Raw genomic sequence first — 25,581 nt, 5'->3', positions numbered from 1 at the left:
AGAATTAGGGTAGGTGAAGCTTTATCTGACCCTGTAATAATTAAGAGGGGAATTCCTCAAGGCAGTATTATCGGACCTTTATGTTTTCTTATATATATAAATGATATGAGTAAAGGAGTGGAATCGGAGGCAAGGCTTTTTGCGGATGATGTTATTCTCTATAGAGTGATAAATAAGTTACAAGATTGTCAGCAACTGCAGCGTGACCTCGAAAATGTTGTGAGATGGACAGTAGGCAATGGTATGATGATAAACGGGGTTAAAAGTCAGGTTGTGAGTTTCACAAATAGGAAAAGTCCTCTCAGTTTTAATTACTGCGTTGATGGGGCTAAAGTTCCTTTTGGGGATCATTGTAAGTATCTAGGTGTTAATATAAGGAAAGATCTTCATTGGGGTAATCACATAAATGGGATTGTAAATAAAGGGTACAGATCTCTGCACATGGTTATGAGGGTGTTTAGGGGTTGTAGTAAGGATGTAAAGGAGAGGGCATATAAGTCTCTGGTAAGACCCCAACTAGAGTATGGTTCCAGTGTATGGGACCCTCACCAGGATTACCTGATTCAAGAACTGGAAAAAATCCAAAGAAAAGCAGCTCGATTTGTTCTGGGTGATTTCCGACAAAAGAGTAGCGTTACAAAAATGTTGCAATGTTTGGGTTGGGAAGAATTGAGAGAAAGAAGAAGAGCTGCTCGACTAAGTGGTATGTAAACTGTATATAGGATAATATTTTTTGTTTATTTCCACCTATTCAATACATTACAAGATGTTGGCATTTACTTTAAAACATTATTCAGATGAGACATGTTTCGCCTCCTACTGTGAGGCATCCTCAGTCAATATCAAAAACCTTATTATTTTACCAGGCATCTGGTTAAAGATATTAAAAAATGTGTGTGATGATTATAAGAGAGGTAAGATTTACGTTTGTTATAAACATGTTCATGAAGTAACTAAAAATCTAATATATTGATAAAAACATATGTAGTTCTTTGTTGAATAGGACTTGTTTGATTGTACTATAGTAAAAGAAGGTGGCTTGAAGCCGTAGTCATTAATAGATGTCTAATACATAGTGGAAGGCATAAAATATCAGTTCTATGAGAATATACATTACAATTCAATTGATACTAAAAACTAGTGGATTCATAGGTAGTACATGTAAAATGTTCAATGAAATAACTAAAGATCTAATAAAATGATAAACACATATGTAGTTCTTTGTTGATTAGGTAAAAACCGTTAGTGACCATTATTATCCTAATAGCGCCTCACACAGCTTGTCAAACGGGCCTACAAAGCCATAGAACCAATCTATAACAACAATAATTCAACAGCCTCATCAAACTTCCATAATACTCTTCAATAGTATAAATTATTAAAATCAACGTTTTATAAAATATATTGTCATCGAAGAAGAACACAACAGCTCTCCAACCTTCACGTCAAAAAACCAAATCAACGTTGAGAATTTCCACCCATCATCATCTCTGCAACTTTCTTGATGACTTAATACAAATTAGGCCAACTATAAACATCTGGTGAACTTCTTGTCAACGCAATCTTGCCGAATAAATCTAAAATAACCTACGAACTGTTGACCAATAAATATCACGGACAAATGCATGCCAACGTCAAGTAACTTTTGTCAAACAATTGGAATGTTTTTCCTTCATATTTTTTATACTAAGCTTTATATTTTGACTTATATCTTTTTACCATATATTAGCAGTTATTGACCTGTACTTTAAACTTTGACTACGGCTTTAAGCCATCAACTGTCATTTATAGTCACATGACGCCTTCATTTTTAAATGTACTGCTTATGAATCTACCAGTTTTTATGTATCAATTGATTGTATTATATATTCTCATTGAACTGATTTCATATGCCTTCCACTATATATTAGACATCTATTAATAACTACGGCTTTAAGCCGTACAATCATACGACGTCCTAATCAACAAAGAACTACATATGTGTTTATCATTTTATTAGATCTTTAGTTATTTCATTGAACATTTTACATGTACTACCTATGAATCCACTAGTTTTTAGTATCAATTGAATTGTAATGTATATTCTCATAGAACTGATATTTTATGCCTTCCACTATGTATTAGACATCTATTAATGACTACGGCTTCAAGCCACCTTCTTTTACTATAGTACAATCAAACAAGTCCTATTCAACAAAGAACTACATATGTTTTTATCAATATATTAGATTTTTAGTTACTTCATGAACATGTTTATAACAAACGTAAATCTTACCTCTCTTATAATCATCACACACATTTTTGAATATCTTTAACCAGATGCCTGGTAAAATAATAAGGTTTTTGATAATGACTGAGGATGCCTCACAGTAGGAGGCGAAACATGTCTCATCTGAATAATGTTTTAAAGTAAATGCCAACATCTTGTAATGTATTGAATAGGTGGAAATAAACAAAAAATATTATCCTATATACAGTTTATGAAACTTTCAATACGGACGAAAAATGATTTTCATCACTTGTAATAAGTGGTATGTTCCGAGCTGTCAGCGGAGAGTTGGCGTGGAATGACATTAGTAGACGAATAAGTTTGAATGGCGTTTATAAAAGTAGGAAAGATCACAATATGAAGATAAAGTTGGAATTCAAGAGGACAAACTGGGGCAAATATTCATTTATAGGAAGGGGAGTTAGGGATTGGAATAACTTACCAAGGGAGACGTTCAATAAATTTCCAATTTCTTTGAAATCATTTAGGAAAAGGCTAGGAAAGCAACAGATAGGGAATCTGCCACCTGGGCGACTGCCCTAAATGCAGATCAGTATTGATTGATTGATTGATTGATTGATTGATACAAGCGACAGAGATGGGCTTTCTGCGAGGGATCTTGGATAAAACAAGGAGGGACAAGATAAGAAATGAAACCATACGAAACATGCTACAGATCAACCCTTTAAAAGAAACTATGGAGAGAAATAGGCCACGTCAAAAGAATGGGACAAGAAAGATTACCTAGAAGAGCTCTGGAATGGACAGAATCTGGAAGAAGCCAATTGGAAGAACACGAACAAGATGGAGGGATCAGGTGGAGGATGACATAAATCGGAGAGGACTACAGTGGCAGACAGTGATGGTCAACAGAATGTGCAAAAAAAGAGAAGATTGAAAGAGGCTCTGTGAACGACCTGCATAAGCAGAAACATATCAGGAAGAAGAAGATATGCAACCCATATGCCCTTCCCTTCATTCAAACAAAATATTTCAGATTGTACTTACTATAACTTTCAATCTCTTGCTTTGAGATTTTAGACTGTACACTTCATCAACAAAATGTTCCAATTTTTATTTTCCTCCAAGTGGAACATACTGTACATAGCAGAAATTTCCATGTTTTCACAATCAGAAGTGCCAACAGCTTCCACAAGTTTGCTTAGTTCACATGTTAATACACTGTACAGTCACACCATTTTCAGTCATGTTTGGTTTTGACCACTTAATCTGTACATTTCAAATACTATAAAGTCTTATCATGGTCACTGCAAACATTTTTTCAGAAACATAGTTATTCAACAGTTGCCTACATTTATTACATTGTGAATACAAAATCCTAAGTATATAGTTTATGGAACAAAACTTACTATAAATGGATTACCAAAATATTTTAATTCACAACAGAAAACTCCTATAACTTCCTCCCTTCAACAGGTGAAAAAGAATTAAGTTACTCACCAAAGGATCTGCACATTCTTCTAGGCACACAGGTTCCAATTTAATACCAGCAATCTCATCCATAGTGCTGTAGCCAGTCAATGTCTAAAATTACAAATGTTAAGACCATCAAAATTAACTTTCAAGATTTAAAAAAAAAATGTATAATACTTGCAGTAAGATTAAGGACACTAGTCAAAAATGAAAATAAATGCAGAAAATATTTATATAACTAGCTGATGTACCCGTGCTTCGCTACAGATTTCTACACTGTATACAGAATTCTAGGTTACGTAGTGCACACGTTGTGAGCAAGATTGTATTAAATTGCATAAATCTTAACGTTACCCTAGAAACGCGACGGGGAAGTCACCAAACGTCTTTCCTCATGTGAAGACTGGGTTAGGGAATTTTCATTATAATGGTAGGCCCGCTTGCCTACCACCGGTCACAATCAGGTTGGGGAGTTTTCATTATAATGGCAGACACTCATTCCCCACCTGTCTTGTTACATCCTCAGAAAGACTGTCTTAGTGGTTTCCCAACTGAAATGAACACTGATCATTACAATGACGCCAGTAGGAATGGCGTGATTAAAAGCAATGCTTTCATATGAAATACTCGATCAAATGAAAAACCACAGATTTTCTCACTTTTAACGAACAGTACTACGCTGCCGATCTAACTGTCCAAAGTTCCAGAGGTGGAATGACGAAGTCGCCAAGAGCTGTGGTCCGTGAACACTATTTGTCTTTTTTCGGTTGGGCGGGGGTCTAATAGTGGAGAGTACCAGGGCAAAAACTATGCCCTTATACTAATCTGTTTCCTAGGAGTACCCGATGAGCCAGAAAATCTCAATTCACTACACTGGCGGCGGAAAAATCTATCTGACTTGGAGGCAAATGTTTATTTCAAGCCAGCCACCCACTCTTCACTGCTCATTTGGAATAAAATGAATGTAGAATTTAATAAAAGTGAAGAGGAAGAAACTTTTCTTAAGAAATGGCTCTTTTCAAGGTTGAATTTTGAGTTACTTAGTGAATTGTGGTGCTACAATTTGGAATAGGCCTAAATTTGTAATTCTAGAACAGGTCATAAGTGAGCCTCTGCTGTACGTGTGCACACTGCTCATTCAAAACAGCGTGTCAGAGTAGGGGCCGAATAGCTGGAATACTATGATGAACCATTGTGTTACGTACCAGCAGTATCAGAAAATGTATGAACCAGAGGAATGGCATGCTAAAGAAGAAAGATTTCTAACGCCCCATCTCTTTCCCGCCAATATTCAGTCAGGCCACGGCCAACTTCGTCAGGGTGTTATACTCGGTATGCAGCAGTAATCCCATCTATCGGAGTTGAGTATCAGCATAGGAGACAAAGAACATCACAACAAACAATGGTTAATGTAATGTTATTGTTGATCAATGTTATGCGCTTTCGATATTGTAGGCCTTCACATTTAGTTTTCTTCCCACTCTGAAATACCAGTCTTATCATAGTCGGTATGATAAAACTGAATAAAACATAAATGGTCAGAAATTGTATTCTCTATAACTTTTGTTATGTAGTACTTTTCGGTAGGACCAATAACATAGGTATTTAAAAATTACATATTAGGCGCCTTCCCCTAAACTACGATTTCATCCAAGGTGGATAAAATTGTTTATAGCTTTGACTGCAGTTTCTTATTCCCCGACTCTATATACTGATTTTCATTAAATTCTGTTTACCCATTTTCTCGTGGCTCGGCATTGATATGGACTTAGCAACAAAAATACAAATTCATGGCTATCTCTGTTATCATAACCGGTACGGTAAAATATATAAGACATAAATGACCAGAAAAATAATTCTGTATAACTTTAGTTATATCGTATTTATCGATAGGATCACTAATAATACAAATATTTGAGAATTAAATTTTAGGCCTTCCCCTAAACTACCATTTGACTGAGCGTGAATACAATTATTTGTAGCCTAAATTGTAGCGGCTTATCCCCCGACTTTACATACCGAATTTCATTAAATTCTCTTCAGCCGTTCTCTCGTGATGCGTGTACATACATACAGACAGATAGACAGACAGACAGATATTGCGGAAAAGTAAAAAGTGCATTTCCTTGTTACTGTGGACATGACCGATGCAGAAATACCACTCTTTTCAAATTCTTAGCAATGTACAGACAAAACTTTTATTTTATATATATAGATGAAATTGCATATCTTTACAACTTCACCAGTAGTCAACAGGCCCACCTCTGGCTTTTTTGCACTTATTTACATGATTTGGTATAGTCAATGAGTTTTAGACACACTTCCTTTGAATGTCCTTTACAGCTGAGTGACATCGAAATTCAATTCAGCCAAGTTCTTTGGTTTCGAATTCATCTACCTTATAAATAAAACATTTATTGCAGCAAAATAGCCATACATTAGTGAAAGGTGTTATAATAATTTAACGCTTGCACCATTGGTCGCATAGTCTCTGATTGATCTAGTCCTCTTGTTGCAGAGTTCAAAGTGATATCGTTCACATAACTGTCCACATAATGTACACTTGCATGAGTTTGACGGTTCGTGGTATGTTGTGTTTTCGCAGATGACATGGTGGAATCCATGTACTGCAAGTCTTATAAACACGTGCCTCGTCTCAAAATTTGCTGCTGTCCATGTACGATCGATCATGGCCCCAGTTCCATAGAATTCCGTGGGTACTACTTCTCTTTTCCTTATTAGTGTCCTTAGTAGGTTCTCCGATACCGTTGTGTTAGGTAGGGGGTACATTGTCCTTAAATCCTCTATGAGGAAAGTTTTCCGCGCGAGAAGGTAGACTAATCTGGATCTTGTTGTTTTTGCCACTCCGATTGCTCTTTTGATGTATGTTGATTTAACTCTTTCCAGTGTTGCTAAGTTCTTTTCATTCAGGTGTGTCCATATAATTTCAATCCCACACGTAAGTATTGGAACGATTTTCGATTTGAAGAGCGCCATTGCTGTGTCAAGACTTAGTGTTCTGATGAAGCTTATTTTGTTTATTGCTCTAATTGCTTGTGTTGCTTTCTCTATTGTGTGTGTAGTGAAGCATTTTTCAGACGGCTGGGGTGTTATCCCTAGATATTTGTATCCTTTGGTGATCGATATTATTTTCCCTTCTAAGGTGATTCTTGTCGATTTTGGTATTTGCCCTCCTGATCTGAACACCATCATTTCCGTCTTCTCAGTGTTAATTACGAACTTGTGTTCAATGCACCATTTTCCCACTTCGTCTATAGTGTTCTGCAGTTTCTTTAAGCTTTTTGAGCCAATCACAATATCATCCGCATAGGCGTATGCTGCTACATCTTCATTTTGCGCAATTTCCATAATGTCCTTCGCTGCCAGGATGAACAGCAGAGGGCTTAGTGGGTTCCCTTGGAGTACACCATTTGTTTGAATTATTGGTTCTGAAAGGTCTAGGCTGTCCGAGATTCTTCTTGTTCCATTCATTTATGGAGTTTATGATTCTTGTCCAGACGCTGTCTCTTCCTAGAGTTTCCTTGAGCTTCCTTTGTACTAATGCTCGGCCCAGGAGATCAAAGGCTTTTGTGAAGTCTATAAAGATTGTATAGTATTTTTCCTTCTTTTTGATGGCTTCCCATATGTTATTTAGCAGTAGTTCCACCGCTGCGAGAGAGGATCTTCCTCTCCTAAACCCGAATTGAGATTCTGGGAGGTACTCTTCTACTGTGTCCCTTATTCTTTCTGTGATTAGTTTTGTGAATACCTTAAAAGGATTGTTTTCCAGGGCTATTCCTCTGTATTTAGAACATCATCAGATTCTATCAACTCACACTCAAATATTTAGAAATAATATTTATGTTTATCTCTGTTTAATACTTAGGAATTTAAATTCTGGAACTTATCTTAATGTTATCCTGCTTTGTCTCCACTCCAGTGGATTAATGTGTTGAGTGATTGCGCCTCGGCTAATACAGCCTTGTCCCCATGTTCGTGTAATGACCTGCCACCATGGAATTTAAAACTGAACCACGATTGGTCTGTGTTGAAAAAGCTAGAAATGCCATGTTTGCTAATTTTGTCTGTTGCATCACTCAAAAATGTATTTGAAATGGCAACAATATTGTTGAAATTATTTGTGTATCATTTCGTGATGAACTTTGTAATTTTTCTTGACAAAATACTTATTACAAGACCATTTAAATTTATCCACCTACTAACTGGAAGCTTTGAAAGAAGAAAAATGTACCCGTTGAGCTGCTTGATGTGCCCATCTTTTCAAATCATGATCATGGACGATTTTTGTGCCATCTTTGAATCCTTGAACTCTTCAAATGTTTCTCGGATGACATACTGAATTTTGTCACATTTTGTCTCTTCTTCCTGTACTTGTTTTTTCCACCTATAAATATCTGATGGATTTTTTAGCTGTTAATAAGAAGTGTGCATAACAGATTTTTAGATTCCTCTGTTTACCGCTGCCATTTCGCCAATAATCAACGCTTTTTTTGGAGGGGGGTAAGAAATGGCGATACAATTCAATTTCTTTTCTGGCATGCTGTCTTTAATGTTTCACAATCACTGCCTGCAGCATTAAAGAAACCACTTTCATATTCAATGGTGTCTTAATCGGTAGTTTGATAGGGATCAAGAAATTGTAGTGATCTGTAATTATGTCAACGGACATATTTTTCTTAGCACGCTGTTTTTTAAGTCCTGAAAAAATACAGCAAATTAAATAACTTAATTAATTAATTACTTAACATGTGGTCTTTCCCTTGGTTTCTGTTAAATGAATATTCACAGACAACTTACTGTATACTATTGAAGCTTTCACGGCCCGTACTTATAGACATGATACTGTATAGGCTTTTGGGCTTATGCCGTGTCAAGAAAATAAGGTGAAATTCTTTACGTTTCACAGAGAACTGTGCTCTGCGTCATCAGATGAACACAGTTACATTGAGGGCCGCATGGTCCTGTTTGCCTCGTGGAGTGGCAGCCATTGGCGGGGCTACGAAAGTAATGTGTGTGCGAGAGAGAAGCGAGAGGGTAACACATGAAGTGGCGGACCGCTGCACCTGTAACTGCTTCCCGCCGCTCACTCCTTTCTATGTGGTGTTTAAATGAACAAACTTTCACATCCAAAACAGGTGCTAAATATAAGACTGGGCATCTAATTTTGATACGGATGAATAAAACATTCCTAGTGAAGTCGTCGTACCAAATCTCAATCAGATCGGAGATTTGCAGATGGAAGGGTTTCCTTGTAAGTGGCCACTATTCCACGGCCAAATAAAAAGTAATTTGTTTATACATATCTAATATAACAACTACTGGTCGACAAGTGTGAGACAGGTGGTGGTGGTGATTATTGTTTTAAGAGGAAGTACAACTAGGCAACCATCCTCTATATAACACTAATCAGAGAGAAATATGGAAGGGATCCGACACTTTGAAAAATGAAGGTATTGGCCGAAGAAAGACAAGGGCCACGAAGGACGTGAAAATGAAAGACTCCCTAGCCCTCGCAAACCTAATAGCGTCGGAGTGGGAAAAGAACAAGAGTTGACCAAGGGAGGTCAGATAGGATAGATGAAAGTGAGGAGCCTGACACAAGTGGAAGCAATGCCAGGACTCAGCTAAGGGCCCTGTGGTCGCCAACCCACGCTCCAAAGTTAAGAGCCGCTGAGGCCCCTTTTAGTCGCCTCTTACGACAGGCAGGGGATACCGTGGGTGTTATTCTACCGCCCCCACCCACAGGGGGTAAGTGTGAGAGACTGAAAGGCAGAGGACATTGTGAACAGCCTGAAGGACACCCCAGTCCTATACTGTACATTTGTCAATGCAGGTTCCACAGTATTAATGTGCACCCTGTCACAAAACAGGAATGGGGTGGAAGTTTGTAGTTGCAGGAAATAAAAGGTTGCTATATTCTTAGACAGACAGTATCTACTTGACTGAAGTATGTAAGACCTACTACTGAAAGTTCAAGATGATCATGATTTCTGTCCACACTGCAGAGACCAGGGTTCTATTTGATCCTTTTTCTTAATTTATTCCACTAAAATGTCTAAAAGGAATTACCAGCCCCCACCGATAAAGGAAGATAATTTACTGGCCATGATAAATGAAACGCTGGAATTTAGTGGGGAGAATAGTGATCGTAGTGAAGTAAGTTCTGCCGAGGGGGAATTCGTAAGTGACAGGAACTTACATGGAATAAGTACTGCAGGCTTGAATGTACAGGGTTCGGGCCCAGTTGATGCGAATAAACAGCAGTCGCGAAAAAGACAACACGTGTTCGATTCCAGTTCAAGTAGTGATCATGACAGTGTCAGTGATGGCAATAATACTGATTACAATCCAACCAGTGCTAGTTCTCCGTCAACTTATACTGAAAATGGACAAAGAAAGTTGATCCAAAATTCCATCGTCATGTAAATGGAGAGTGTTTAGGGAAAACAAAAACGAGCAAAATATTTTACTTTTTTTAAATCACGAGATATGCCAGAACATAGCTGAACAGACAAATGATGCCCAGCAAGAAATCGCACATAAAACCCAGTTTAGTAATATGAAGGGGAGTCAAGATCAACACCGGGTCTGAACAAATAAGGACGAAATAAAGCTTCTAATGGTGATACTGTTGCCGCAGGTGATTGTACAGAAACCTAAATTAGGACACTATATTTCTCGCAATAAACTGTTCGCTACGCCTATTTTCTATGAGCTGATAACACACAAGAGATTTTTTCTCACCGGGCTGAATGGCCCAGACAGTTGAGGCACTGACTGGCTTTCTGACCCGAACTTGGCAGGTTCGATTCTGGCTCAGACCGGCGGTATTTGAAGATGCTCAAATACGTCAGCCTCTTGTCAGTAGATTTACTGGCATGAAAAATAACTCCTGCGGGACTAAATTTCGGCACCTCAGCGTTTCTGAAAGCCGTAAAAGTAGTTAGTGGGACGTAAAGCCAATGACATTATTATTATTATTATTATTATTATCATCATTATCATTATTATTATTAGATTTTCCTCCACAGCATTTTACATATCTCTGACAATGAGGTGAATAACGGACAAATTCCTCATAAAATGTAGGCCTACAAGATAAATCCAGTATTTGTCCATCTGTTGGCAAAATTTTCGGAAGCTTATACCCCTGATGGCAAAGTGTCTATTGATGTGAACCATCCGTACATACCAAGAAAACAATCGCATTTCAGAATGGAACCATACAAATTATGTGAAGCCGATACAGTTTATATAACATGATTTGTTTCCGTGTGTATCATAATGAAATCTGTAAAAGGCACATGATGATGATGATGCTTGTTGTTTAAAGGGGCCTAACATCGAGGTCATCGGCCCCTAATGGTACGAAATGAAATTTCAACAGCTGTACCAAACACCTATACCCTTGAGTCCTGTGCATTCCACGCAGTAATTACATATATTTGGAAGTAATATCTATGGTTGTAAGAGGTGACTAAAAGGGGCCCCAGGGGCTCTCAACATCCTAGATTGTCAACCTTGGGCAACAGCTGAGTGGCCTATTAAGTGGTTCTGAGAGTCAGGATACCAACTGCTATAGAATGGGAATGGGCATCTCGGACATATTCTGAGCCATGGCCCTCCTTGTGCTCAGGCAGCTAGGACTATACAATCCACCAATGGTCCCTAACCTGTTAGAGGTTAGATTCTCACTGGCACTACCTGTAAGTAGGGTAGCATCCTGCTTCACACAATTTACCGAACTGAGAATATTTCAAGCAAGCCTCGGATCTATAGGAGTAACGGAGTCCAACTTCCATTTGACAGGCGGGGGACTCCTCGAAAACAACTTGGCAAACAAAATCGAATTTGATGGGGAACTATATCAATGGAGCTTATGAAAGAAAGAAAGAACGTACAACAAGATGAGTCACCAAAAGGATGTATCTTTATGTGTTAGGAGTTAACAATATTCAAGGGGAGATTACAACAACAACAATAGCAAAACACTCAAAAATGAGTCGGTTGATCGTCCAATCAGAACTCCTCTTCATCTGTGAATCCATAGGTGACTGAACAGCCCAATATGGAAGGCACAGAATTTTCCGCAGAGATGCCAGATTGTCGCAGGTGGAGCAGCCATTGTTCTCCTATTTTGTTCTTTTTCCCTCCTTCGTTGCCTCTTAACGTTTGCTTTTCGCCTATGGTTTTCTTCTAAAAGTAGTGTGTCGTGATGAACTAAAGGTCTCCAGGATGAACATTTGAGGGCTAACGCCTCCCAGTTGTTAACATCAATGTGGCACATCTTCATGCTAGCCTTAATTACATCCTTAAATTGCTTCCTCTAACCTCCCAAATAACGTTTACCCACTGTTAACACAGAGTAAAACACTTGCTTAGGAATGTAATTGTCGGGCATGCGTATTACATGCCCTGTCCATCGTAGCCAACGTCTTAAAACCATTGTTTCTGTACTGGTGTGCCTCTTGTTACGCTGACATTTGTATCTTGCCAGGTTATATGCAAAATTCTCCTTAAACATCACTGGTGATATTGTTCCAACTTTATTTTTTTATTTTTTTATTTTTACAATTGGCTTTACGTCGCACTGACACAGATAGGTCTTATGGTGACGATGTGATAGGAAAGGGCTAGGAGTGGGAAGGAAGTGGTCATGCCCTTAATTAAGGTACAGTCCCAGAATTTGCCTGGTGTGAAAATGGGAAACCACAGAAAACCATCTTCAGGACTGCCAACAGTGGGGTTCAAACCCATTATCTCCCGAATACTGGATACTGGCCGCACTTAAGCAACTGCAGCTATCGAGCTCATTGTTCCAACTTTTTAATATACCATCTATAGCATGTCCAGGATTCAGATCCATATAGTAAACTGGAAACTACAACTGAATTGTATACGAGGGTCTTTGTTGCAAACATGATTGTCAAATACTCGGGATCATAGTTTGGCGAAGGATGCTCCAGCACAGTTGATTTTAGACTGGAATTCCGAATCTATATTTGCGCTTGATGAGAGGATGCTGCCAAGGTAAGGAAAGGAGTTTACTACTTGAAAGCTCACTCCGTCGATGGAGACACTAATCTGTGTGTTTCTCCAGGGGCCGGTTGATAGAGAATCTGTGTCTTACAGGTATTCAGTTTGAGACCAATCTTTCTGTATGCAGTTGATAAGGCATTCAGGATTAACATTAGTTCTTCTTCAGACTGAGTTACAACTGCATTATCATCAGCATACTGTAACTCGATCAATGATGTAGAACAGTAAATTAAAATACTGTAATCCCACTTCAATATGGAACACAATGAAATTCATAACTACAACGATGTAGAAAGTGTACGAGTCTTTGCCCTCAGACAGCTAAAATTAAACAGTTTCCCATCCAGTCTATAATTTATCTGTATTCCTGAAGGAAGAACGTCCTTGACTAACTACATAACAGCGGCTATATATAATGTGAAAAAAGTGGTGGCAATCACACAGCCTTGCTTAACACTGGTACTGATACAAAATGGCTCTCCAATAGAGTTGATACCGATAACAGCTGCCATCATATCAGTATACAACAGTTTCAAGATGAAAATAAATTTCTGTGGAAAACCATACAATCCTAAAATCTTCCACAAAGCATCACAGTTTACAGAATCAAACAAAGACAGATCAATGAAGGCAATACGTGGGGAAAATATGGAAGCTCTTAGGAATGGAAAGCATTTACTGGACTTCTGTGCTAGAATGGGATTAACAGTTATGAATACATTCTTCAAGCATAAGGCTATTCACAGCTACACATGGGAGGGTAGGGGCACCAGATCAATAATAGACTATATCAAAACAGACTTTGAATTCGGGAAACTCTCAGGAATGTGCAGGTATTCCAGGGATTTTTTGATGTTACTTTTTTTTTTTTTTTTTTTTTTTTTTTTTTGCTAGTTGCTTTAAGTCACACTGACACAGATAGGTCTTATGGCGACGATGGGACAAGGAAGGGCTAGGAGTGGGAAGGAAGCGGCCGTGGCCTTAATTATTTTTTGCTAGTGGCTTTACGTCGCACCGACACAGATAGGTCTTATGGCGATGATGGGACAGGAAAGGCCTAGGAGTGGGAAGGAAGCGGCCGTGGCCTTAATTAAGGTACAGCCCCAGCATTTGCCTGGTGTGAAAATGGGAAACCATGGAAAACCATTTTCAGGGCTGCCGACAGTGGGATTCGAACCTACTATCTCCCGAATACTGGATACTGGCCGCACTTAAGCGACTGCAGCTATCGAGCTCGGTGGCCTTAATTAAGGTACAGCCCCAGCATTTGCCTGGTGTGAAAATGGGAAACCACAGAAAAAACCATTTTCAGGGCTGCTGACAGTGGGGTTCGAACCTACTATCTCCCGAATACTGGATACTGGCCGCACTTAAGCGACTGCAGCTATCAAGCTCGGTTTTTGATGTTACACACTACTATCTGATCTATAGTGAACTAAGTATCTCTAGGCCTAGAACAGAGAAAGTTAAATCTAGATGTAATATGGGCTTTTGGGCTTATGCCATGTCAAGGAAACAATGTGAAAATCTTTATGTTTCACAGAGAACTTTGTTCCGCGTCTCCAGAAGAAAATCTTGACTGTTCCCAAGGAAGTCTTCTACAATAATGAGGGTTTGAATTTAAGATTTTTTTACTGTTGGGCTGTAGTGGTATGCTCATTCATCACCAGGTGGCTCGCTGTACGCTGACATAGCACCCCAAGCAGGAGCTGACAACAACATTAAACTCCAATTAAGATGTTCATCACACCGTATGTGCGTGAGGAGTAACAGAGAGGACAACAGATGAAACAGGAATGAAAGTGGTAAAATAGAAACTAACAAAATAAAAAGCAACGAAAGACACCAGGATAGAATACAACAGAGCTGAATAATGAAAAGAAAGTATGTGGAGAAAACCGGAGGATGATGTGAGATGGTGTGAGGCGGGCATAACCAGTGTACACACATTATAAAAGTAAGACACTAACACATAACACATAGCTTGGAACAAGACTCTTAGAAACGGAGGAATAAAGGAAATGAATAGTAGTCTAGGCAATAGAGACTGTATAGGGACATTACGTAGAAAACTTCATGGTACTTCTGGAAATTGGCGTACTTTATGTTTTTTGGGTTGCTGAATCTGAATTTTATTTTCCCACCAAGAATTCCCCCCCCCCCTACAACCCCCTAAAATTTTGAGAAAACCCCCCAAAAATGTGAATTTAAAAAAATTATTTTTGGTGTATTTTTAGGAAATAGTACCCAGAAATATGGAAAGCAAATAACATTTGCATTAAAAACAATCCTATGACATTTTGACATAGGACAAACTGGGGGCTGCATGCGCACCCCGGCGGCACACATGCTAAGTTACGCAACTCCGCTTAACCACTCACATAATTTACATTCGCTCTCCCATCACCACCCACCATCATTTACGTTAAAACTGCCCCCCCCCCCCCTCCCTCTCTCATTCTTCTCTTTAGAAACTTGAAGTCCCCGAACTCCAAATTCTTCCTTAAAAAAAAAAAAAAAAAAAGGAAGAAAAAGAAAAAAAAAGAAATAGGAAGATGAAGAGTGGGAGTACTTTCAATTTTAAAACCTTGGAAACAGGACTTTTCAGTCAAAGTTAATAGCTGAAAGTTTGAAATTTACAATTAAAGAAACCGAGAAAATACATATGTGCAATACTGTTACAAGCCAGTTGAAACATGATTTTACTGAATGAATTGGCACTGCAGTTAGAGACGCACAGCTATGAGCTTGCGTTTTTGGGAGGTAATGGATTCCAACCTCACTGTCGGCAGTTTTGAAGATGGTTTTCTGTGGTTTCCCATTTCCACACCAGGCAAACACTGGGGCTGTACTAAAATCAAGGCCACGGCCGCTTCCTTCACACTCCTAGCACTTTCCTGTCGCATTGTTACCAAAGACCTATCTATGTGGGGTGCGACGTTAAGCCAACTGTAAAAAATGAGGACCAGAGATGCATTCGTTGTTCGTATTATTTATTTAATTTTTCCAGGTCAGTGCCCCTATTTTCATGGAAACTGAAAACTTTCTCTCTTAAAATTAGGAACATACTGGTACATTACATTACGGAAAAAATAAACTTCCCTGTGCCACTGAAAACTTCCACTAAAAAAAAAAAAAAAAAAAATTGAAAATTTATTATAAATCTGAGTCTGTTTTTCAGGACAGGCTTAAATTCTTCTCTGCTTGATTGCAAACGAGGGCCCAGATTCATCTTTGTCAATAGTGGCTTGCTTGATTGATTGAATTATTAATCCACTGATCAATCAAGTTATAAAACTAGATTTTAATGGTTGCGTAGTTGCCAAATCATTCCGCAAAACAACATAAATTAGTTGAATTATGTTTGGAAAATGTTTAGATTTTGACCAAACCTGGCAACTTTGGTTTATGGAGTGATTAACTGGTTGGTTTGACAGCGATAGAAAGGAGATAGAAAGGAGATAGAAAACAACTAACCTAGCATTTTTTTTCTTTTTTCGGGCTCTGTACAAGTTTCAGATTCAGTTTAATACGATTTCCCCAAAATGTAATAATATTGGCTTTACGTCCCACTAACTGCTTGTATGGTTTTTGGAGGTGCCAAAGGGCTGGAATTTAGTACCGCTCGCCAAAATTTTCTCATCATCTTGATCAATATTCTCTGTCAACGGTTTGAGTTCCACTTCTTATGGTTCATAAGCATCCACATCCTCGATTATATTATTCTCAGATGAAATGCAGCACTGAAGACATATGCGGGAACATTTCGATCTGCATTTCTTTCAAACTATACCTAAAAAGCAGCCTTTCAGATCTGTAATAAATATCCCATTTTTCTTTTATTAAAAAAAGTTATTAACTTCTTCCAATCCATCACATAATGTCGTATGTTCCTCATTTTCAGAGAAAACACTTTCAGTTTCCAAGAAAATAGGGGCCCTGACCCGTAAAAATAAAATAAACAATACAAAAAACTAGACTTGAGGAAGACCCTAGGCTCTATACTATTAAATCATGTTTAAAGTGCCTTGCAACATTATTGCATGTATGTATTTTCTTAGTTTTTATTGTAAATTTCAAACTTTCAACCATTAACTTTGACTGAAAAATGTCCTGTTTTCAAGGTTTTAAAATTGGAAGTACTCCCAATCTTCATCTTCTTATGGTTTTTTGGGGGGTGGAAGAGTTATGAGTTCAGGGACTTCCAGATGTAAAAATAGAAGAATGAGGGAGGGTGGGAGAGGATGACAATTTTGAAGCAAATGGTGGAGGGTGGAGGCGGAAGAGCGACGTTGGTTAAGCAGAGTTGCGTAACTTAGCAAATGCAGCCCCGGTTTGCTGAGGCCCATACTGCATATTTTGTCTACTTTGTATTTCTAAAGGGCTGGCTGGCCGAGGCGGTAAAGGCATGCTCGGCTCACCCAGAAGAACGTGGGTTTGATTCCCCGTCAGGAAGTCAAAAATATTTTAGAAACGAGATTTCCACTTCCAGAGGTGCATATGGTCCTGAGGTTCACTCAGCTACACCAAAAATGAATACCAGGTTAATTCCTGGGTGCAAAGGCGGCCGGGTGTAGAGCTAACCACTCCACCCTACCACGTGCCGAGGTTACAGATAGTGGAAGCCTTTACCTTCCACCCCTCCAAGAGCTTTTATAGCCTGTACAGAGATGATTTTGCTATTTACTTTTACTTTGCTTTTGTATTTCCAAGTATTATACTCCAAGAATACAAGCTAAGAAAGTTTATTTTAAAAATCCACATATTTTGGGGTTTTCTCAAAATTTTGGCAGGTTGTGGGAGGAAATTTTTTTGGGGAAGTAAAAAATTTTGATTCAGTAACCCAACCAATCTAAAGTGGGCCAATTTCCACAATTACCATGAACTTTTCTATGTAAAATCCCCTATTGTCTGTTTTGGGTAAATCAGGTGAACTCGTAATATACTGCTGTGCAAAATTTAAAGACAATATAGATAAAGCATCATAACATATCAACTACTCGGTGGAAATGAATGAAAGTGCAGTAACATGTTGCCAGAGGTCTCCCACATGTGCACAGAAACCTGGTGTGAGGTCAGCGCGACTATAACGCCAAATGGGTCTGGCCCACAAAACGAGGCAATTGAAGGAACGGGACAAGACAGTGTGAGTCAATCAGCTAGCTATTACAGTGCACTGTGGTGGTGTTATTCATTACAACATGGCCCGGAGACAACATTTGGATGACTTCACATGGGGAAGGATCATCGGGAAACTGGAAGAAAGACGAAGTGTGACGAGTGTAGCCCTGGAATTTGGTACTGCTCACAGCATTGTATCACGTGCATGGAGAGCATTCCGAACCACAGGCAATGCTGCCCGAAGGAGGGGAGGGAGTTGATCATGGTCAACGACAGCAGCAGATGACCGCTACATTGTGCAACAGGCAAGAAGAGACTAGCATCAAAGAGCGAGTGCAATTGCAACCACATTTAACAGGACTGCAAGGCACCCAATCTCACGCTCCACAGTGGCACGGCGAATGCATAGGGGTGGTGTATTTGCCTGACAACCATTACGTTGCGTTCTGTTAACCACCACACATTGGTGGCACCGTTTGCGATGGTGCCAAGAGTATCAGGTCTGGACCGACGAGGAGTGGGGTCACGTGCTCTTCTCAGATGAGAGCAGATTCAGTCTGAATAGTGATTCTAGATGTATTCTCATCTGGTGAGAGGTGGGAATGCATAATGCACCCAGGAACATTGTCGAACATGATAATTTTTGTGATCCAAGTGTTAATGGTGTAGGGAGGCATAATGTTGCATGGGCGTACCGAACTCCAAATCTTTGAACAGGGTGATCTCACCGGTCAATGTTATCGTGACAGTGTACTCCTTCCCATGTGCATCTTTTCCAGGGTGCGTATCGATATGACGCCACAGAAGATGACTACCGCAGCAGTAGTCGAAACATCTGGGAGAAGTGAGAAGAGTGGACCACAGCATAATAGCCCGGAAGATTATTATTACTACGGTGTTTCTCACATAATGGCACCATTCGTAGGCAACGCAAACCCATGGTGCACCTCACATAGGTGTACTAATCACAGGGACTCGCACTATCCCATGGTGTTCCGCACATAGTCGCTACAAATCACAGGCAATGCCCAGACCAGTGGTGCTTCTCACATAGGCCTAATGGTACAAATCACAGGCAACGTAAGCCTGTGATGTTCCGCATATAGTGGTACTAATCACAGGTACTGGAAACATAATGAACCACTCTCTGCTGCTGCTAGTAATCACAAACCTATTGTCTACCTAACATAGTGGTACTACTCGCAAGTAAAGGCAACCCATGGTGTTCCCCACGTGATGGTACTAATCACAAGTAGTGTCATGGTTCTAATTCAATCATCCCTAAGTTGCCCCTTTTAGTCACAACTTACAACAGGCAGGCGATACCATGGGTGTATTCTTCGTCTACATCCCCCACCCACATGGAGTTCTGGGCGATTTCCAACAAAACAGAAGTGTTACGAAAATGTCACATGGGACAACTTGGGAGTAATGAGAAGAGCTGCTTGACTAAGAGGTATGTTCTCAGGTGTCAGTGGAGAGATGGTGTGAAATGACATTAGAAGACGAATAAGCTTGAATAAAGTTCAATAATACGAAGTTACAATTGCAACTCACGACGATAGATTGGACAGAAAATGCCTTTATAGACAAAAGAAATAGGGACTGGAATAATTTATGACAGGAATTCGATATTTCCAACTTCTTTAAAAACAGTTACGAAAAAGATACGTAAACAATCGACAGGAGAAAGCCCTAAATGCGACCAATGGTGAGTTGTTGATAATTATTATTGTAAGAGAAACTACACGAGAAAAATTTCTCCTCAGAGTTTTATAAGGCCGTTTGTTTTGTACACTAAAACAACCACATAACCTCAATCAAAAACATATTTTATTACGCTATGGTATCGCAATTACCTTCAACCATTATACTATGACAGAAAATTTTCTTCTCATATCTGGGCGATCAGAATTACATCTAATCCAAAATTTATACACGATCCACTTCCACCTTACACAAATTACTGTACAAATATTGGTACAAATCTTCTACTTCTTCTTCTTCTACTAATTCTTTCCCTACGTCTTCTTCTACTTGTTTGTTTGTTAGGATTCTTCTTCTTCTTCTACTTATGTTGGGCTCCCTTTTATATTTGCCAGTCAAAAAACATCAGATATGCGAACACTATACATATATACAGTACATATACTATACCTCCTCTGCGAACCATGTGACCTTGCCGCGGTGGGAAGGCTTGCGTGTCCCAATGAAGCAGATAGCCGAGCCGCAGGTGCAACCACATCGGATGGGTATCTGTTGAGAGACCAGACTAACGAATGCTTCATCGAAAGGGGGGGTAGCAGCCTTTCGGTAGTTGCAAGGGCGGCAGTCTAGATGATTGACTGATACGGCCTTGTAATAATACTCAACATGGCTTAGCTGCGTTGATACTGCTACACGGCTGAAAGCAACGGGAAACTACAGCCGTAACTACCTCCCGAGGACATGCAGCACTCTCTGTATGAATGACGTACGGTACTGATGATGGCTTCCTCCCGGGTAAAATATTCCGGAGGTAAACTAGTCCCCCATTCGGATCTCCGGGTGGGGACTACACGAGAGGGGGCGATCATCAGAAAGATGGATACTGACATTCTGCGAGTCGGAGCGTGGAATGTTAGAAGTTAGAATCATTGTGGTAGATTAGAGAATCTGAAAAGGGAGATGGATAGGCTAAAGTTAGATGTAGTTGGTATAAGCGAAGTACGTTGGCAGGAAGAACAGGAGTTTTGGTCAGGCGACTACCGAATTATCAAACGAAATCAAACAGGGGAAATGGGGTAAGCTACTACGACCAGCATAGTGAAAGAATTATTGTCGTCAAGATAGACACAAAACCAATGCCCACCACAATAGTGCAGGTCAATATGCCTACTAGGTCCGCAGATGATGAAGATATTGAAAGAATATATGAGAAAATAGAAGATTTAATACAATATGTAAAAGGTCATGAGAATCTAATTGTGATGGGAGACTGGAATGCAGTGGTAGGCCAAGGAAGAGAAGGTAGTACAGTAGGAGAATTTGGATTGGGACAAAGGAACGAAAGAGGAAGTCGGCTGGTTGAATTCTGCACTGATCATAATTTAGTCCTTGCCAATACTTGGTTCAAACACCACAAACGACGGCTGTATACGTGGACGAGACCTGGAGACACTGGAAGGTATCAAATAGACTTCATTATGATTAGGTAGAGATTCAGAAACCAGGTGTTGGATTGCAAAACTTTCCCAGGAGCAGACGTGGACTCTGACCACAACTTGTTGGTCATGAAATGCCATCTGAAGTTGAAGAAATTGAAGAAAGGAAAGAATGCCAAAAGATGGGATCTAGACAAGTTGAAAGAAAATAGTGTGAGGGATTGTTTCAAGGAACATGTTGCACAAGGACTAAATTAAAAGGCTGAAGGAAACACTATAGAGGAAGAGTGGAAAGTCATGAAAAATGAAGTCAGTAGGGCTGCTGAAGAAATGTTAGGAAGGAAGAAAAGATCAACTAAGAATCAGTGGATAACTCAGGAGATGCTAGACGTGATTGATGAACGGCGAAAATACAAGAATACTAGAAATGAAGAGGGCAGAAAAGAATACAGGCGATTAAAGAATCAAGTGGATAGTAAGTGCAAGGTAGCTAAGGAAGAATGGCTGAAGGAGAAGTCCAAGGATGTCGAAGGGTGTATGGTCCTGGGTAAGGTAGATCCTGCAGACAGGAAAATCAAGGAAACCTTTGGAGAAAGGAAATCTAGGTGTATGAATATTAAGAGCTCAGATGGAAAGCCACTTCTAGGGAAAGAAGACAAAGCAGAAAGATGGCAGGAGCATATCCAACAGTTGTATCAAGGTAAAGATGTAGATAATTTAGTTCTGGAACATGAAGAGGCTGTTGATGCTGATGAAATGGGAGACCCAATTTTGAGGTCAGAGTTTGACAGAGCTGTGAGTGACCTCAATAGGAACAAGGAACCTGGAATTGATGACATTCCCTCTGAATTACTGACTGCCTTAGGAGAAACCAGCATGGCAATGTTATTTCATTTAGTGTGCAAGATGTATGAGACAGGAAAAGTCCCATCCGATTTTCGGCAGAATGTTGTTATACCTATTCCCAAGAAAGCGGGTGCTGACAGGTGTGAAAACTACCGCGCCATTAGTTTAGCATCTCATGCCTGCAAAATTTTAACACGTATTATTTACAGAAGAATGGAAAAACACGTTGAAGCTGAGTTGGGAGAAGATCAATTTGGCTTCAGAAGAAATGTAGGAACACGTGAAGCAATCCTGACTTTACGTCTGATCTTAGAGGATCGAATCAAGAAGGACAAGCCCACGTACATGGCATTCGTAGATCTAGAAAAGGCATTCGATAATGTTGATTGGACCTAGCTATTTATGATTCTGAAGATGACAGGGATCAGATGCCGAGAACGAAGAATTATCTACAATCTGTATAAAAATCGGTCTGCAGTGATAAGAATTGAGGGCTTTGAAAAACAAGCACCCATCCAGAAAGGAGTGAGGCAAGGCTGTAGTTTGTCCCCTCTCCTTTTCAATGTTTACATAGAGCAGGCATTAAAGGAAATCAAAGATAAATTTGGAAAGGGAATCACAGTCCAAGGAGAGGAAGTCAAAACCTTGAGATTTGCCGATGATATTGTTATTTTATCTGAGACTGCAGAAGATCTCGAGAAGTTGCAGAATGGTATGGACGAAGTCTTGGGTAAGGAGTACAAGATGAAAATAAATAAGTCCAAAAAGAAAGTAATGGAGTGCGGTCGAACGAAGGCAGGTGCAGATGCTGATTCAGAATTATTTGATAAGATAATCATCTATGTGGGAAACGTAAAGAAAGGAATGTGATTGTAGCGGGTGATCTCAATTTACCAAACGACAATTGGGAAGGTAATACGAACGACAGGAAGCATGACCAACAAATGGCAAATAAATATGGGAAGGGCACCTGATTCAGAAAATGATGGAACCAACTAGAGGAAAGAACGAAGGCAGATGATGCAGGAAATATTTGATTAGGAAATGATGTCTTAAAGGAAGTAGGTGAATATTGTTACTTGGGTAGTAAAATAACTAACGATGGCAGAAGTAAGGAGGACATAAAATGCGGACTAGCACAAGCAAGGAAGAGCTTTCTTAAGAAAAGAAATTTGCTCACTTCAAACATTGATATAGGAATTAGAAAGATGTTTTGAAGACTTTCGTTTGGAGCGTGGCATTATATCAAAGTGAATCATGGACGATAACTAGCTCAGTAATAAAGAGAATAGAAGCTTTTGAAATGTGGTGTTACAGAAGAATGCTGAAGATGAGATGGAGAGATCGAATCACAAAAGAAGAGAATGAAGATATACTGAATCGAATTGGTGAGACGAGATGGACTTGGGCTAAATTTGATGAGAAGAAGAGATAGAATGATAGGACACATCTTAAGAACGGTATGGGTAGACCAAGGTATGAATATGACAAGCAGATTAGAGCAGATGAAGGATGCAATAGTTACGTAGAAATGAAAATGTTAGCACAGGATAGGATGGCATGGAGGGGTGCATCAAACCAGTCTATGGACTGATGACTCAAACAACAACAAAGGTGAATAATTGTTTACATGAAATGTAAGCTGATTTCAGCTGTTATTTATGCAGTTTGCTCAGAACATGTCACCTTGCATAATGATCGAACATGTGAATAGTCTCAACTTCCCATCTCAAACTCAGGGAGAAAGTAGAGGAACTTTTTCTGATAAAGCTCAGGCTTAATGTTGGACCTATTGAAATTCCCGAGTTTAAAACAGCATGTACACTATCAAAAATTATGTGTGAGAAGAAAGTTCAGACTCACTTAAAGTTGCCAATAAGTGTTTATTGATATTGTGTGTCTGTATGTATAATATGATTGAGTCCACCTCTGTAATATAACAGTTAGTGCTACTACCTGCCTTCCTCAGGGGCCCAGGCTTGAATCCTGACACTGCCGGAAACATAAGATTGGCATGAATGTTGGTATGTGGTTAACATTTCTTCTTAAGAAACGCATAACATCGGGATGAGGACATGAGTGTACGGGTGTGAAATACGGTATTTCTGTGAGGTGCTGATATTGCGTAATAGAGGCCTATTTCTGCAAGTACATGTCTACTTCATTTCGAAATCCATTTCGTTAGGTTGAGAAGGAATAATATAAAATTTCACACTTTGGTCTGTAGTACAGTACGGTATATAATAATAATAATAATAATAATAATAATAATAATAATAATAATAATAATAATAATAATAATTATTATTATTATTATTATTATTATTATTATTATTATTATTATACTGGCTATAATTAAGACTATGACAATAGAATACAATGTGTATCTATTATGATGTGTGTGCTTTAAAATGGCCTACTGTAGCATACATTACAAATATCACATAGCTACAATCATTTCTTTGTAATTGTTAACCTATTTGTAAAATGGTTAAAATGCATTTTGTAAAATGTTATTTTGTATTAATTATGTAAATATCCCGAATTACTTCCTGGAATTTTCTGCTAAGTTCCTACGTCTTTTTATGAGGTCGTGAATGAAATTTCTGTATCACAGTACCTATTAATGCAGCCAACAAGAAATATTGTAACGTGCTCCCCTACGTGAAGATTTCTACTTTACCTTCTGCTTAACTTCTCCGGGCTGCTACAGCGTATGCTTCGACCGCTTACCCAGCCCGCTATGCACTCGACTACTGCTCGTCCTCCGTCCCCTCCCCTCATCTGCTGCTTGTGTATGTCACGTCTGGTTCTCGTACTTTCTGGACTCTGCTCTTACGCTATAAATGCTCGCCCTGGCCTCGAATTGTCAGGTTTTACATGTAGGCTCTTTCTTCTTTCTGCCTATGTGGTTTTTCCCTGACCCTTCAATACCATACTTCAACACCATATACCTAACACAAACTCTTGCCGTGGTAGCGAGTCTGACTCGGAAACCGGCAGATACTCCTTGTATCACCTCCCACTCCTCCCTGCTATCTCTTTCTTCTTCTTAGAAATAATAGCATGTCGGAGGCCATGTAGATTGAGTCGATGGTCACGCGGGGGGAGCGGTCTTCGGGGCCCCCCGAAAAAAAAAAGAACTGGCAGTCGGACATCTAGTGACGAACTGTGTGGAGGGAGGCGCTCATACTCGCATTACGGCTGGCCCGTATGCGATATCTTATCTTATGTACAACTTAACATCTGAACCTTCGACGGCTGGCTGGGTGAGCGAAAATTAATCTTATTGTGTTTCAATTTCTAATTCAGGAAACTATTATTCTCTTCCTATATGCCCTTCGAGCTGAATATGCAGAGTTGAATTTGGTGTGGCTACTAAAAATTTATCAACTAGTATCTTCATTTTGGATTTCACATGAAAATTTCCTATTTAAAAAGCTAACTTCGTGAACAGACGCTAGAAGTGACAATCATACCTGTGATTTTCTATATTTTGGAACTGTGTTTACGCCTGGTTGTGCGCGTGACCTTACTGCTTTCTCAAAACTTGTTTGCAGGCTGAACGTTTTCCTTTCCCTTCGCCAGCCCTTGGATTTCATTTTCTCCCTTATTGTTCCTTTATTCTCCTTTTTAGCTGATCCTGATGGTTTTCTCATTTGTACAGTAGCCTTCGTGATTTTAGAATTCTTTCTGGATATAGATAAT

General features: G+C 39.3%; 1 protein-coding gene across 1 annotated transcript in view; it reads right to left on the bottom strand.

Annotated features, from left to right (window-relative positions):
• Positions 1-20,014, bottom strand: part of LOC136858135 (gastrula zinc finger protein XlCGF52.1) — a 111,458-nt gene extending 91,444 nt beyond the window's left edge. Inside the window, exons 1-2 of the mRNA XM_068225427.1 lie at positions 19,744-20,014; positions 3,731-3,814 (exon numbers count right to left, since the gene is read on the bottom strand). Of these exons, the coding sequence (XP_068081528.1) occupies positions 3,731-3,793 (63 nt within the window). The 5' untranslated portion in view covers positions 3,794-3,814; positions 19,744-20,014. The remainder of the gene's footprint in view (positions 1-3,730; positions 3,815-19,743) is intronic.
• Between the last annotated feature and the right edge of the window lie 5,567 nt (positions 20,015-25,581).

Source organism: Anabrus simplex, chromosome 1 (genome assembly GCF_040414725.1).
Source record: "Anabrus simplex isolate iqAnaSimp1 chromosome 1, ASM4041472v1, whole genome shotgun sequence".
In the NCBI taxonomy this organism is placed as follows: Eukaryota; Metazoa; Arthropoda; class Insecta; order Orthoptera; family Tettigoniidae; genus Anabrus; species Anabrus simplex.
Note: the sequence above shows the minus strand (reverse complement) of the source record. Positions and strands in the feature narration are given on the sequence as shown.